The following is a 13,780-nucleotide window of genomic DNA, read 5'->3' as shown; positions in this document are numbered from 1 at the left end:
ACTCTATCATATGAGGAAATAGAAATGGGAAATTATAATAAAGGCTGAAATCATAAACAATTGGGTGATTTACATAATAATAACTGCACATTTTCTTTGAAGAATAATTTTTTTTTTTTTTTTTTTTTTTTTTTTTTTTTTTGTCTTTATTATTTTTTTTCTTCAACACATTTCCTTTTCATTTTAGAATTTTTGGATTTAATTAAAGATTTCCGTTATTCTAAAAAACATGAAATGCATTTAGAATGTATATAAAAAGGCTAATTGTATTTCTTTAGTAATATGAAAATTCAGAAGAAATATATATGGTAAAGGCCGGTTACAGAGCCGTTGTGGCAGAATTTTTAGAATTTAGTGTCCCACCGAACAACAAAATCTTGAAATGGCAAAATTTTTAGAATTTAGAGCAGGCATTGGAAGCAGAATTTAGGCTCCACAGAGATTGCATCAAGTAGGAAAATGCCTAGTGCCAGCTCTGTGTATGATGCATTAAAACATATTAGATGAATCTTTTAAATTGCAAATTTTCAATTTCTTTATTAATAAAAAAATCCCTTTCTATAATTTGCCTGCCCATGTGACAAGATTAGAAGCATTTTTGATATTTTCCATGCTTGTGTCTAGTGAAAAGTAGAGAAAATAAAGAGAAGATAAACATGTTAAAAAAATAATTGTAGTATCAGAAGTAAAACATTCAAATATCCATTGTACTTCCAGACGTTTTCCAAAAAGTAAGAAATTCATCGCAAACTTTAAATAAAATAAATCCATTATGTGTTGATACCATGGAGACATTTTTCATTTTATCACATATTTCTCAAATCTTCCAGAATCGTGGGTCTATAAATATTGCCTTCAAATCCTTCTAAACTTTCCAAGCTGCAATGTCTAAAATACTAAAGAAAAATTATCCCTACCAATTCAGTAACATCAAAAAGCCAGAATTTTGGAAAAAAAGGGAGGGAAAAAGTGTAAAATTAATTTTATAGAGAAAACTGATATATATTCTGAGAATTTTGAATATTCTAAGACAATTACATGGGAAAAACTTTTACTATGAAAAAATTAAAAAGAAGATATTTTTAACTAATTACATAGCTAATTTTGCTTTTGCTAAGAGCCATTTCGTAAATTGTGCTTTATAGCATTATACCTTCTTTATATTTATTATATTATTCAAAATATTGTATTATAAGTTGCCAAAATGAAATTTTATAATATGACAGCGAAAATTAAAAATGTTTTATTTTAATGTTATTTTTTAAATATAATTTCAATATTTTATATTTTAAAATTTTAATTAAAATTTATTTCAAAATTTTAACTAAATAAAATTTATCAATGTTAGGACGTTTTGAAAAAAAAAAATCGTCCAAAAATTCTCAGATCTCGGAATTAAAAATTTTCTATAGAAACTGATCTTAAAATCGCCAAAATGTTCATAAGTCGCCAAATTTAGAACCGTTTAATAAAAGAATTCCCATCTCCAAAATCGAAAAGTTGTTTAAGAGCTCTTTATTAGAAAAAATGAATTTTGAAATGCTTATACCTCACTTCTTGCTTAGAAACTCTAGTATCCCATCAATTTTATTAGAAATAGAAACAAATTAAAACCCATAAACCCATTCAAAAGATAATCATCATATATTAGCCAGTGAATCGCCAAAAATATTCCACCAAAATGCTAATTCACACTCCAAATGGCAATTGTAAAAAGAGACAGAAATTTCAGATGATTAAAATTAAGGACCTTCTGCTGATTTTGGCCAAAATTAAGGACCGAAAATCGATTCCAAAAAATCTAAGGACTTTTAAGGACCGTACGAACCCTGCGTCATAATTTTATACTCCATTCCCGAGACTACCTAGGTATAGATCCTAGCCAGTAGCTTCACAGTTTTTCCTGCATCAACCCCTTGGGGGGGTATGACTCCTTGCCATGATGAATGTCATGAGCTTGTGCTGACCTTTGTCAGACAAGTGAGATTGGTAACAATAACAACAATGTCACTTTAGAACACGCCAGAGAAAATAAAAATGTTTTATTTTAATGTTGTTTCCTAAATAAAATTTTAATTTATTATCATTAAGATGTTTGTCAATGTTATGTTTGTAAAGAAAATCATCAAAAGTTTGCAAATCTCCAAATCAAAAAATTTTGCATAAAACCTGATTTTGAAATTGCCAAGCCGTTGATGAATCTCCAAATTTAGTGCCACATAATAAAAGAACTCATATCACCAAAGGAAAAAGTTGTTTTTGATATAATATTTCATTCATAAAACAAGAATTACTTTGAAATGTTTCAATCCAAGCAGGGCATTATGCTTTTAAAACTCAAGTATCCATTATTTATATTAAGAAGTAGGAAATAATCCAAATGTTAACTCATCAAATACATATTTATCAATGTGTTGTCAAAAAAATATTCTTTAAAATGTTAATTCACACTCAAAATGAGTCATAAAAAAACAGACAAAAATGTCAGATGGGTAAAATTAAGGAACATTTGCCAGTTTTAGCCAAAATTAAGGACTTCTAAGGACAAAAAACTGTTTCCAAAGAACCTAAGGACTTTTAAGTCCTTTTAAGGACCGTATGAACACTGGAAGAGCTTCCACATTGGAAGAAACAGTAATATTGAGAGCATACAGCATGTATGTTTAAATGTATGTGTTACATTAATAAAACAACTTTTAATATGTACACTACGCAAAAATAAAAAATGGGACAGTTCTATATCTCCTGTTCTACTGGGCCGATTGACGAAATTCAACTTGCGTTTTTCATGTCTTGAAAGCACGACTTAGGATATGTATTAGATTTACATATAGCATCATTCTAATATAGGTATTTTGACACAAAATCAGACTTTTTCTGAAATTACATACCAATTTTTTTTCCATATTTCAATTCTACGACTTAAAACTACTAGGTTTTGTAAAAATCGCACGAGAGTTTTTCATGACTTGAAAACGTGACTTAAAATATGTATTAGATTTATATATAGCATCTTTCTAATATAGGTATTTTAACACAAAATCGGACTTTTTCTGAAATAACATACCAATTTTTTCCCCATATTTCAATTCTATGGCTCAAATTAAGCCCAACTACCAAGTTTGGTAAAAAATCACATGTGCAGTTTTTAAAAAATTAGCTCTCAAAATTTTAGCTCCTCAATGTTAATTTAGTTTGGTATATATTTATTAATCTCTCTTTTTTTATTAAACTTGTTTGATTCCTCCTTCCACATTTCAAAATTTAGGTTCATTCCAAATAAAATTCACCTATTTTTCATGATTTATGTTTAAATAATTTTTATAAATTTTTCAAAAAAATTTTTGAATTATAATCTATAAAAATTTTACAATCGTTTTAAAGTAGACGTATTTTTAAGCATACCTGCAAAAAAATTGCAGTTTTTATTCCAAAATTTCCAAAGATATACGTTAATTTATATATTGGCCCATTTTGAAATTTGGCATAACATCAAATGCAGTTTAGACACTTTGCCAAAATTATTTGGAAGTAGAAATGGACTTTTTTTCTGCTCACGCACAATGTAAATAGGTAGGCACGAGGTGCCTTTTTTCCAGCTCTGGCATAATGGAAGGGAAAGGAAAATTGGTTGCACATGTTAAGAAGTTTGCCAAGTGAATTCCAGCTCCGGCATAATGGAAGGGAAAGGAAAATTGGTTGCACATGTTAAGAAGTTTGCCAAGTGAATTATTCTTGGCGCAAATGAAAAAAAATCTACCAAGATAAATTTTTAAATTTCTCCGTAAATTCCTCACCAAAGTTTACAAAATTTAATATCTAGCCATAATTTGAGTCGTAGAATCGAAATATGGAAAAAAAAATTGGTATGTTATTTCAGAAAAAGTCCGCTTTTGTGTCAAAATACCTATGTTAGAACAATGCTGTATATAAATCTAATATATATCCTAAGTCGCGCTTTCGAGACATGAAAAACGCAATTTGAATTTTGTCAATCGGCCCAGTAGAACGGGAGATATAAAAGACATAGAACTGTTCTTTTTTTTTTCGGGGGGAGGACAGTGTACCTTTGAGGATAATTCTGCTGCAAGCACAAAATCTGTTCATTCAAGGTTTAAGTCCTGGCAAACGGGCTGGCTGCATAGGTGTTTTCGTGGTTTTCCTCATGTGTAACACGGATATGAGCCAGTTTCCCTTAAAAAGACCTCCAAGGGGCATCCCTACCTTTTCATATAGTGCCTAAGGGCGGAGCACATAATAAGGAAAAAAAAAAGCACAAAAGCTGTTGTAAATGTCCTGGATGTGAGCCAGCCAGTGTCTGGAGAATACAGACATTGAAACTGGATGATTATCCTCTGGAAGTCAGCTCTGCCTGATGGTACCTACAGGAAATTTTAACTGTCGCTGATGAGGTTATGTTTGTATGTTCAAGCACGTTTAACAACCACAATTCTTATCCTTGGGTACATGATAATCCCATGGTATCAGATCCCATGCCAACCAGGAAAAATTCTCCATTAATGTTTTGGCTGGTATGGCACATAACTAATTAGTAGAACTGTACGTTTTACTTAGTTTACTGAACAGCTGCATGACAGTATCCACTTCCTACATGATTTTTGCAGGAAATTATTTCCTACATTCCTCCAGCTGTTCACCTATGAATGTGGTTCCAACATGATTGAACAGTAACATCAGATATTACCTTGATGCTATTTATGGCTCATAGTAGATCAGAAAGACTGGATCTTTTATTTGGTTACTATGATCACCAGATTTGACATGCGTGGATTTCTTTTTCTAGAGATACTTTAAAAGCACAGATATTTGTGTTGATGTCATTAGCATATTTTTCATTTTGTTATACATTTTATTGGAATTTAAATCATTAATTATGAGTCTGCAAATCTTCTGTGCCACAAGAACTACAGAAAAATGACCTCAACATTCAACCATTATCAATCTTTTCATTTTTTTAATTTCTCATTTCTCCAAAGAAATGCTCTAAACATTTGCTATGGTTCCTAGAGGTACTCGGCATAACTGAACGCTTTGCATTCATATGCGACTTTCCTTAAATTTAGATTGTTCTAATGTTGGCAAATATTTTTATGATTTTTTTAGTGCCTTATTCATGTCTTTTATCCCTATCCTTGAAGAATTTTTTGATTCACTGATAACAGTGGATCAAAAGATGACCTATGAAGTCACAGTAAGTTGAAGCATGACCATAAGGTGAATAATAAAGTCCAAAAAGCTCTTTTCTTCAATGTACATACGCAGCATTCTTAATGATAACATTTGTTTTGAAAGTTTTATAAAATAATCAATTAGGCACCTTGAAACTTTCATTCTAGGATAACTGATTGATCTGCATCATTCCCAGCACAAATTTATGATAATTCTGTAGTGAGATCTATGACTTGAATTCCATATTCTCCTAAAATGTTGCTGTACTCTGAGAATGGCAGTAAGGGAGAAGATGAGCAAAATTAAGAAGCTTGAGCAAAACTTCTAGGAAGCAAAAATCTATGAATTTCTAAGAACTATGTAAATCTTCAATGGTCAATTCAAATAAATCATCAGCAAGCAATTTTAAAGCAAACTTGCTTGTATTCATGTTAAACACAGGGAAAACTTAAAATGCTTATGAAACCAACACGGTGAATCCAATTTGATTACCAGCGTTTGCAGCTTTCATCCATCCAGCTGTTGATGTGCTGTGCAAGAATTTGGTTTGTTCACATGTTCCTTTAGCCTTTTGCATAATTTTTTAACTGGTATATGGGAATTTTTTTTGCTATATGTTTATAATTTGCAATCCATGGCTCATTCTAAATTTAATTCCAAATTTCTGCAGAATGTATCTACTGATGCAAAATAGTTAACTAGATAATGCAAAATTGAGGAATTTATCACAAATAAGTAAGAATGGCCAACATAGAAAGGAAAAGAATGAAATAAGATTGTGTGAAAGGAAAGATATAATAGATAAGGAAAGGTCCATGGTCTGCTGAAAGTAATTTGAGCTTAGATGATTTCATACCATTAGTTCAAATAGTTATTTTTTATCACTAGGTTTTAAACAACAAATATGAGCAATAGTACTACTGCCAATAGTATTCTTTCTGTTGAAAAGTATATACGGAATCTGTGAAGAATGATGTGGTTGTACTCGGAGGATGCTGGTATAAAAAGTGTTGAGAATAAGTTTGAGAAATGCAAAACAGAACAATGGAAGCAAAATTATTATTGTATCTCACAATACTTTGTGATAACCATTTTATAAACAAAACTTACACTAACTAAATTTGATATTAGAAAATATTTCATGTTTGCATGTAAATAAGTTTCATTTTAAAAATATTAACTTTAATATTTTGCATCATTTTTTGGGTATATATTATATTGGGCATTATAAATTGCAGAATATTCTTAAAATTATGATAAAGAATAAGATAAAGAATTTTTTAATAATAATAAAACATTATAAAAAAATTCTTTAAATGTTTTCCTTGCAAATTTCATAATACTGTATCACACTAATATAAATAGAAAAATGATATTCTTCGACTTTACACAAAAGATTACAGAAGAAAACATGTTAAAATTAAGTAAAGCAAACAGAAACAACTATACCTTATTCACAAAAAATTTAAGTAAAGCAAACAGAAACAAGTATACCTTATTCACAATCTTCATAGCAAATACTTTTTCGGAGTTCTGACCAGCTATTTTTCGAACCAGAAAAACCTGAAATTCCCTACATCAGTTAGAATTAATATTAAACAGATACATAGCTACAGAAATGCCCTTTTGTAAATCAAATTTGTATACATTTAAAATATCAAATTAAAAAACCGATGTACCGTTCACAAATCAAATTAACTGCAATAACTAAATATTGTCAATACATACAAATAAAATTACAGAAATCTTCTCAAATTCTTTTTAATTGATTACTTTAAAGCATATCAAATTATTAAAAATCTATTAAGAGAACAGGTAACTTTACAGTTAAATGAGTAAAATATAGAATTGCATATCTTAAGTGCAAAAATGTGAATAAATATTTAGTTACTTTCTTAAATGAAAAATTAAAATTAAAAAAGCAACACTTACTTTACTAAAGCCTCCTTTCCCTAAAAATGACAGAATTTTGAAATCCTTAACACCTGTTCGGCTAGGCTCATTATGTACCACATCAGAAGAACTACCTGATGAAACTGAATCAATTCTATTTACAGAAAACAGAAAAATAATTATTGTCTGCTTTGATTTGTAACACCTGATTGATAAAATATATTTTCGTCACATCCAAGACAACAGTTTTAAATAAAGTAACTGCAAAGTATAAATTTATAAATATATCTTTATATAATAATTCTTTTATTATGTGCATCACTCTTCATACAATATAATGATGACAAAATATAGTATAATTGAGACAAAATACATAATATGAGACAAAAATTAAAGTAAAGAGAGAGCTAATCTACATTACAGTTAAGATTTTTAAAGGAAAAACTTAAAGCCAAACTTCCTAGTCACAATCTAAAAATGAAACTCCTATATTTCCCTTTATTGTAAAACATTTTTATAAATACGTTTATTTAGGTTTACATTTTGAAGTTACTTTTTATTTTTTGATTTATTGCATATTCTTTTAAATTCAGATGTTTTACCAATATTTTTACAGTATTTTTTTAGGCACCAGAATTGTGTCAGGGTATTTTTCTAATCTGCTTGGGAATTAAATTGAGCTAAAAGTTTCATTTAGATCCTTAAATCGAATTTACACTCAACTAGATTGGGAAGACGAAACACGATTCAAATTTCCTTAACTGTTGGTGATTTTATCAAAAAAAGCTAATACACTTTGAAAAGTCAGCCTTTTTTTTTCATGAAATCAGCAATAATTGATTTAATTAAATTTTTTTATAGTGTATCTTTATCTGAATAGTAACTTAGTATGTTACAACAGTTTTCAAATTAAAATAAGTTTTCACTTTAAATTTTCTGGGAAGATCATCTCTGTAGTTTATAAATTTAATTAATCTTAAATGGATTAATACTAGATTTTGGCTTTGAAAGTCCATTCTGAATTGAATTTTAATCTACTTGATGGTGGTTAATTGTCTAACTGAAAAGAAAACAAATTTTATGAACTTTTCGGCCTATAAAAATTAGACTGATAAAGACACAGATTACTTAAAACTGTTTGGTTAATCTTCGGATTATGGTAACTTGGCGATTTTTTGGCAACCAACCCTGCTACAGCAACCTGCTAGTTTTTTTTTTTTTTTTTTAACTCAACATTTTTTTCCATCAACCTGCTATCCAAATTATGCTTATGCTAGAACTTTTATGGAACAAAAGTGCTTAATCATGACGACGATTAGGTGTGAAATTGGGAGAAAGAGTCGCCCACTGCTTGCCGTGTTTTCAAGAATTGCACATACATGGTATCCATGTACAGGTCGACCTATTTTCACTTAAAAAGCCATCCCAGAATTGCACAAAAATGGCATTGTGCACACTCTTGACTTTATCCATGTACACTGCTAAAGTCCTAGCTAGTAACCTTTATCGCCTTACCAAAATGTCATCAAACTACCTGTTACCATATTCCAAAGATTAGCCAACTGTTTTTATGAGATTATTTTAAGTTTTCAACTTTGTGTCATTGTTGTTTCAGAAACATGCTGATTTATTTACTGTACCAACAGCCTGATAACAATACCCCAGAGGGGAAAGCATTAAAATGCATTATGTTTCAAATGACTTTCACATTTGGCTCTGTGATCATTATTTGCTTTAAAACTAAACATAACTACTATTGCAACTCACATAAAAAAATTCCCTTTTTTTTTTTACTCGTAAAATAGTTTAAGCTATATTAATAATTTTACACTTAATATAATTTAAAAAATAAATTATTCTTGTAATTAATAAAAAAAAGCATATCCTTACACAATTTTTGTTTCAAAATACAAGTGTACTTCAAAAATAAAATTTTTGCTTGCTATATAACTCAGTTGAGGTGAATGAAGGATGTTGCAATTAAGGGCTAAAGAGCCTCATGTGGTTCACAGGCTGCAGTTAAGGAGACTGACAGCTGCAGTTTGGTTATGTATATTAATTAAGTTATATATTAATATATATAGCAATGTTTATCCAGAATTAATTTACTTCAATATGAAAAGAATATTATGTTTACTTACCCTACAGTTTCACTTTCTTCAACACTTCTATAAATTCCCTTAAAATGAAAAAAGAAAAACCAAGGTTACATTTTGCTTAATAAATAGATAAATTTGCAAGAAATTATGTTTTTTAAAACTAAAAATGATTAGTAATATTATTCCCCCTATATTTTTCTACTAAGCAAAGTCAACTGGCAATTAATGAACACCATGGGCAATTTAAAAAAAAAAAAAAGTTGTTATGATTTCACCATTTCTCTCAAATCATATTCTTTAAACCATGAAAATCCTTTTGGCAAGTGCATTGCAGTATATAGGCTAAAATTTAGCTTGCTATAGTGTTTAGATGCTGCTAAAATTTAGCCTGATCTGCTAAAATTATTACAAGTATCCAGGTCATGAATCTACAAAATATATTAATATCCCCTTGGCCGAGAAGCGCACCATTTGAGAGGACGCTCGAGGGCGGGAGAGATGATGCATAAAGATTCTGAGGACAGTAGAGGGAGCCGTAACCTCAGATAAGAAATATAAAATGAGAAGCGTATACATGAGTTAATATCTCCAGTTACTCAAAATTTACAACAGAACAAACACGAAAGGGGATAACACAACCACCTTGGCAAAGTTTCTTGATTTTTTATTAAACGAAAAGGAATGGTGATTTATAATTGCAAATTTTATTAATTGCGTGCATATATATTCTACATTATATTTAAAGGAAAAATCAATCAGTAAACCAACAAACAAGTTTTTTTTTTTTTTTTTTTTTTTTTAAATTGTGATGAGATATGGTGATTGCTTTAAGACAAAATTCAAAGCAATTTTTCCTTTTATGATTTTGCAATAAAATGCTGTATTCCTGCAGAAATTTTGCATGCAAATCTTATCAGCATATATATTAAAACTGAGTTAAAAAAAAAAGAAAAGAAAAGAAACTTCATGATTTTGCTACAAAAATTGTTGTAACATGGGATAGTGCAAAAAGAATAATGAAAATGGCAATGCTGTTTACTAAGACTGAAGAACTGTTATGACTTGGCAGCCAGAGCTTGGCACATTCTGAAAATTTGCTGATTTCTTATATGGTGGTTATGCTAATGTGTAAGTACCAACCCTTGTTTATATATACCAAAATATGTTGCAATTTACAATGGACAAACAGCTCAGACGCATTCAGTATTAGAGAATTCCTGCTAAAAAGAGCACCTGCAGACTTTTGAAATGATGTAACCAAACATGGAGGATGGTCCCTTTATACAGAATCTTACATTTGTTCTCAGCTTTCAGGTAAACTCTAAATGTATAGGGAAAATATTTTCCCTATCACATCTTCCTTAACAGGTAGAATTATATCAGAAAGAGACTACAGTCAGAAAGGATTAGATTCTTCTTCCCTTTTTTTTAACTTTAACTTCTTTAATAACATTTTTTACATATGCTTTCTAACATTTTGTCTGTTCTCATTAGTACTGCTTTATAACCATTTTTCATTGATGCGAAGGAAAAAGAATGATCTTTGTAGTAGTACATTACTACTAGTATATACTTATCTCTATGTCTTGGTTTTTGAGTGACACTGTAATTCCAGTTAGGGCCCCAAAAATGATGAGATCTGATATTTCATTTCATTATTTAACTATTTATTGTTAATTCAGTTAATTGTCATTTATTTATTCACATAAGATTGAATTTAAATTTTAATTAGTTATTTTAATCATTTATTTTCCCTCATCTTTCCTAGTAGCCTTCCACAGGGCTCTGAAACTTCTAAACTTAAAAATCAATCTTGATATAAGAGCCTACTGAAACTATCCATTCTAATAATTTAACTAATTTCTCCTTTCTTTTAATTATTTATTTAAAATATATTATATTTAATAAAGGGCTAATTCTTAATTAATAATATTACTGAAGACTGAAGTCACACTGCAATTAATCATGATTGTCTAGGATGGAAAATAAAATTACCTTTTCTACCAGCTACAATTATTTACTTAGAAATCCTAAGTATGTATATTTCTACACAATGCTGGGAAGACGGTTACCACGAATCCATATCATTTAGAATTAAATGCCTTTTAATTATTCATTAAAAATATAACATTTTGTAAACAATCTATAATTAACTGAAATTCCCATGCTGATTATGAGTTAAAAATAGTTTAATCTTGCCCTTTGAGGACTATCAATAAAATTAAGGGTTTATCAACAATTAATAATTGAATAAATTACAGAAAATACCTGTGCAACTGATTTCACCCAAATAATACAATTCTATGAATGACCCAGAAGTGTTCACAATATGCATTATTATAAAGCATAATCTAATATTTAATAAAAGTGTAAAATCAGTTTGAGAAAAAAAAGCAGCTCTCTAAAACTTGCCAATAACATAACTTAAGATAATTTCTTGAAATATTTAAATTTTACTTTTATAACAGTCACATGCGTTTCAAAGAATGTTTATATGTTTAGAACTAAATTTTTTTTGCACTTTCTGACTACCCACAACCCTGCAAAAAAGTCATAAACTCGTTGCCCACTTTGGAGATAATTTGCATAAGTCATTGGCAATTAATTTTTCAAGCTAATGCATGAAAGGCATCAATGTGGCCTACCCTGAATGCTCTTTGAGATTTTTGAAAGCATTCTATTGTACTCACTCATTATAATACTCAATTTAATAATACATTTTAGCTTAAGTGAAATTTTCTAAATATGAATATTTGTGATTTACCTACGAACAAAAAAAGATGCCATTCAAATACTTCAAAAATATGGCATTTTGCCAGACATTGTCATATGTAAAAATTTGGATCCAATGAAATTATCTATTGGTTAACAAATCGTCTGGAAATGTAATGTAGAATAGAGCAACAGGTGGATATTCAAATAAGGAATTGGTTCAAAGGCAGACAAATTTTCTTTGTGATAGCAGTGCACTTTATTTATTGCTGGTACAAGGAACTGACATTAATGAAATATAGTACCAAAGAATTAGTAATTCCTGCCAAAACTATTGATTGAATTAGTTACATGCAAGAAATATGGGTTTTAGAAAATGGGTGAAGAAAAGAAAATAGATCATAAAGGACATGTGATAGAAGTTTGCGAAAGTTTCTTTGTCAAAAAAAATAATACTCAACATTTACTGCCTATAAAATGTGTTTTCGGAGGGATATTCTATGAGATAAAATAAACATTTTTACTGTTTTGCCTGACAAAAGTGCCTCTACTTTAATCGAGAAAATTATCAAAAAAGAAATAACATGTATTCTGATTGCTAGGCTATCAAATCAGAACTAGAAAAAGCTAAAATTCTGTATAATACAATGAAACATAAGCGTAAGTTTATAGATCCCGAAACATCCATCACACCCAAAATACAGAATGAACACGGGACTCTGCCAAAAGCACAGTTGGAAAAAAAAAAAAAAGAGGAGCAAAGCCCATCATTATCTTGATTCATATCTCATCAAGTTGATATGGCAGTAAACTCAAGCCAATAAGAAGAAAGACTATTTTGAGTCAATGTTAAAAAAGCATTAGACAGAAGCCAGAAAATTTCTACCAGGAAAAAAAAAAAAAGTTCTAAATAAGCTAAACCAGTTGCTTATATGTACGAACAGTAAAGACAGTATTCAAACCCTGGACCAAAGAGCTAAAAAAAATCTACAGCACTACAAAATATTTTTCTTCTTAGGATGAAAATTTTCAGGTTAATTTAGCAAATTTGCATTTCCTTTCCTTTAACAATTTATTTTTTAAGTTCATTTCCTTTAATAAACAAACTAATGTTTCTTCTAGTCTTGGCTTCATCTGCTAATTTGTAATACTTTTAAAAATATTGCTTTGAAGAAGCAAGTTTCTTTTGCTTTATGTAATCAATTTTTTCTCCAGTACCTTTTCTCTTCAATGAATTTCCAAACTATTTGAAAGATTTTTGCTTTTCAAAGAACAGCATATATTAAGAATGTGCAGAAGAAGCTGCTAATTTTATATCTATATGAAAAATAACTGAAAACTTTACGAAATAATATACCAGGAGTTCTCAACCATGGGGTAATTTCATAGTTGTAGGGTGGAATGTGGTCAGCCTTTTATTTACTGACCCCCCCCCAATTGGCAGGCACTTAGCCAACTTAGGCTTGGCCACATTTTCATTTACTTAGTTTGAGTGTATGAATACAAAAAAACTACTTTTATTCAAGTTTTGGCATTTGTCAACATTTTCTATACTTTTTGCATTTAATTTATAAAAATACATTAAAAATAATTCTAAATCTAAATAAATATTGTATTTTTTTAGTTTTATAAAGGGAGGGAAACGATCTGGCAATGGTGAAAGGTGTACATGGAGCAATACTGGTTGAGAACCGCTGTACTAAGATATATAACTGTGTACTAACAGTGTACTGAGATATATAAGATGAAGCTTTTAAATTATCAGTTTTTATTACCTTTGCGACGTGACCATCTGTAGAGGTGTTTCTTTCTACAGATGCCAGTCCATGAGACAAGGTTAGAATCATTCTTGCAGTTTTCCATGCTCTTGAAGAGTGAAAACTGCG

The 13,780-nt window shown here is 29.6% G+C and overlaps 1 protein-coding gene across 4 annotated transcripts in view; it reads right to left on the bottom strand.

Annotated features, from left to right (window-relative positions):
• LOC146993966 (ribosomal protein S6 kinase beta-2-like) overlaps nt 1-13,780 on the bottom strand; it is a 113,104-nt gene that overhangs the window by 46,640 nt on the left and 52,684 nt on the right. For 3 of the 4 annotated variants that reach the window (XM_085826675.1, XM_085826677.1, XM_085826676.1), the window contains 4 exons: nt 13,670-13,775; nt 9,225-9,262; nt 7,123-7,237; nt 6,685-6,753 (listed from right to left, as the gene is read on the bottom strand). In XM_085826675.1, coding sequence (XP_085682801.1) covers nt 6,685-6,753; nt 7,123-7,237; nt 9,225-9,262; nt 13,670-13,775 — 328 coding nt within the window. The remainder of the gene's footprint in view (nt 1-6,684; nt 6,754-7,122; nt 7,238-9,224; nt 9,263-13,669; nt 13,776-13,780) is intronic. The other variant, XM_085826678.1, reaches the window with a different exon arrangement.

Source organism: Stegodyphus dumicola, chromosome 11 (assembly GCF_044657685.1).
Source record: "Stegodyphus dumicola isolate Sdum_Otavi_A_Nest chromosome 11, ASM4465768v1".
Lineage (NCBI taxonomy): Eukaryota > Metazoa > Arthropoda > Arachnida > Araneae > Eresidae > Stegodyphus > Stegodyphus dumicola.
The sequence above is the reverse complement of the archived record's forward strand: the minus strand, read 5'-3'. Positions and strand labels throughout refer to the sequence as shown.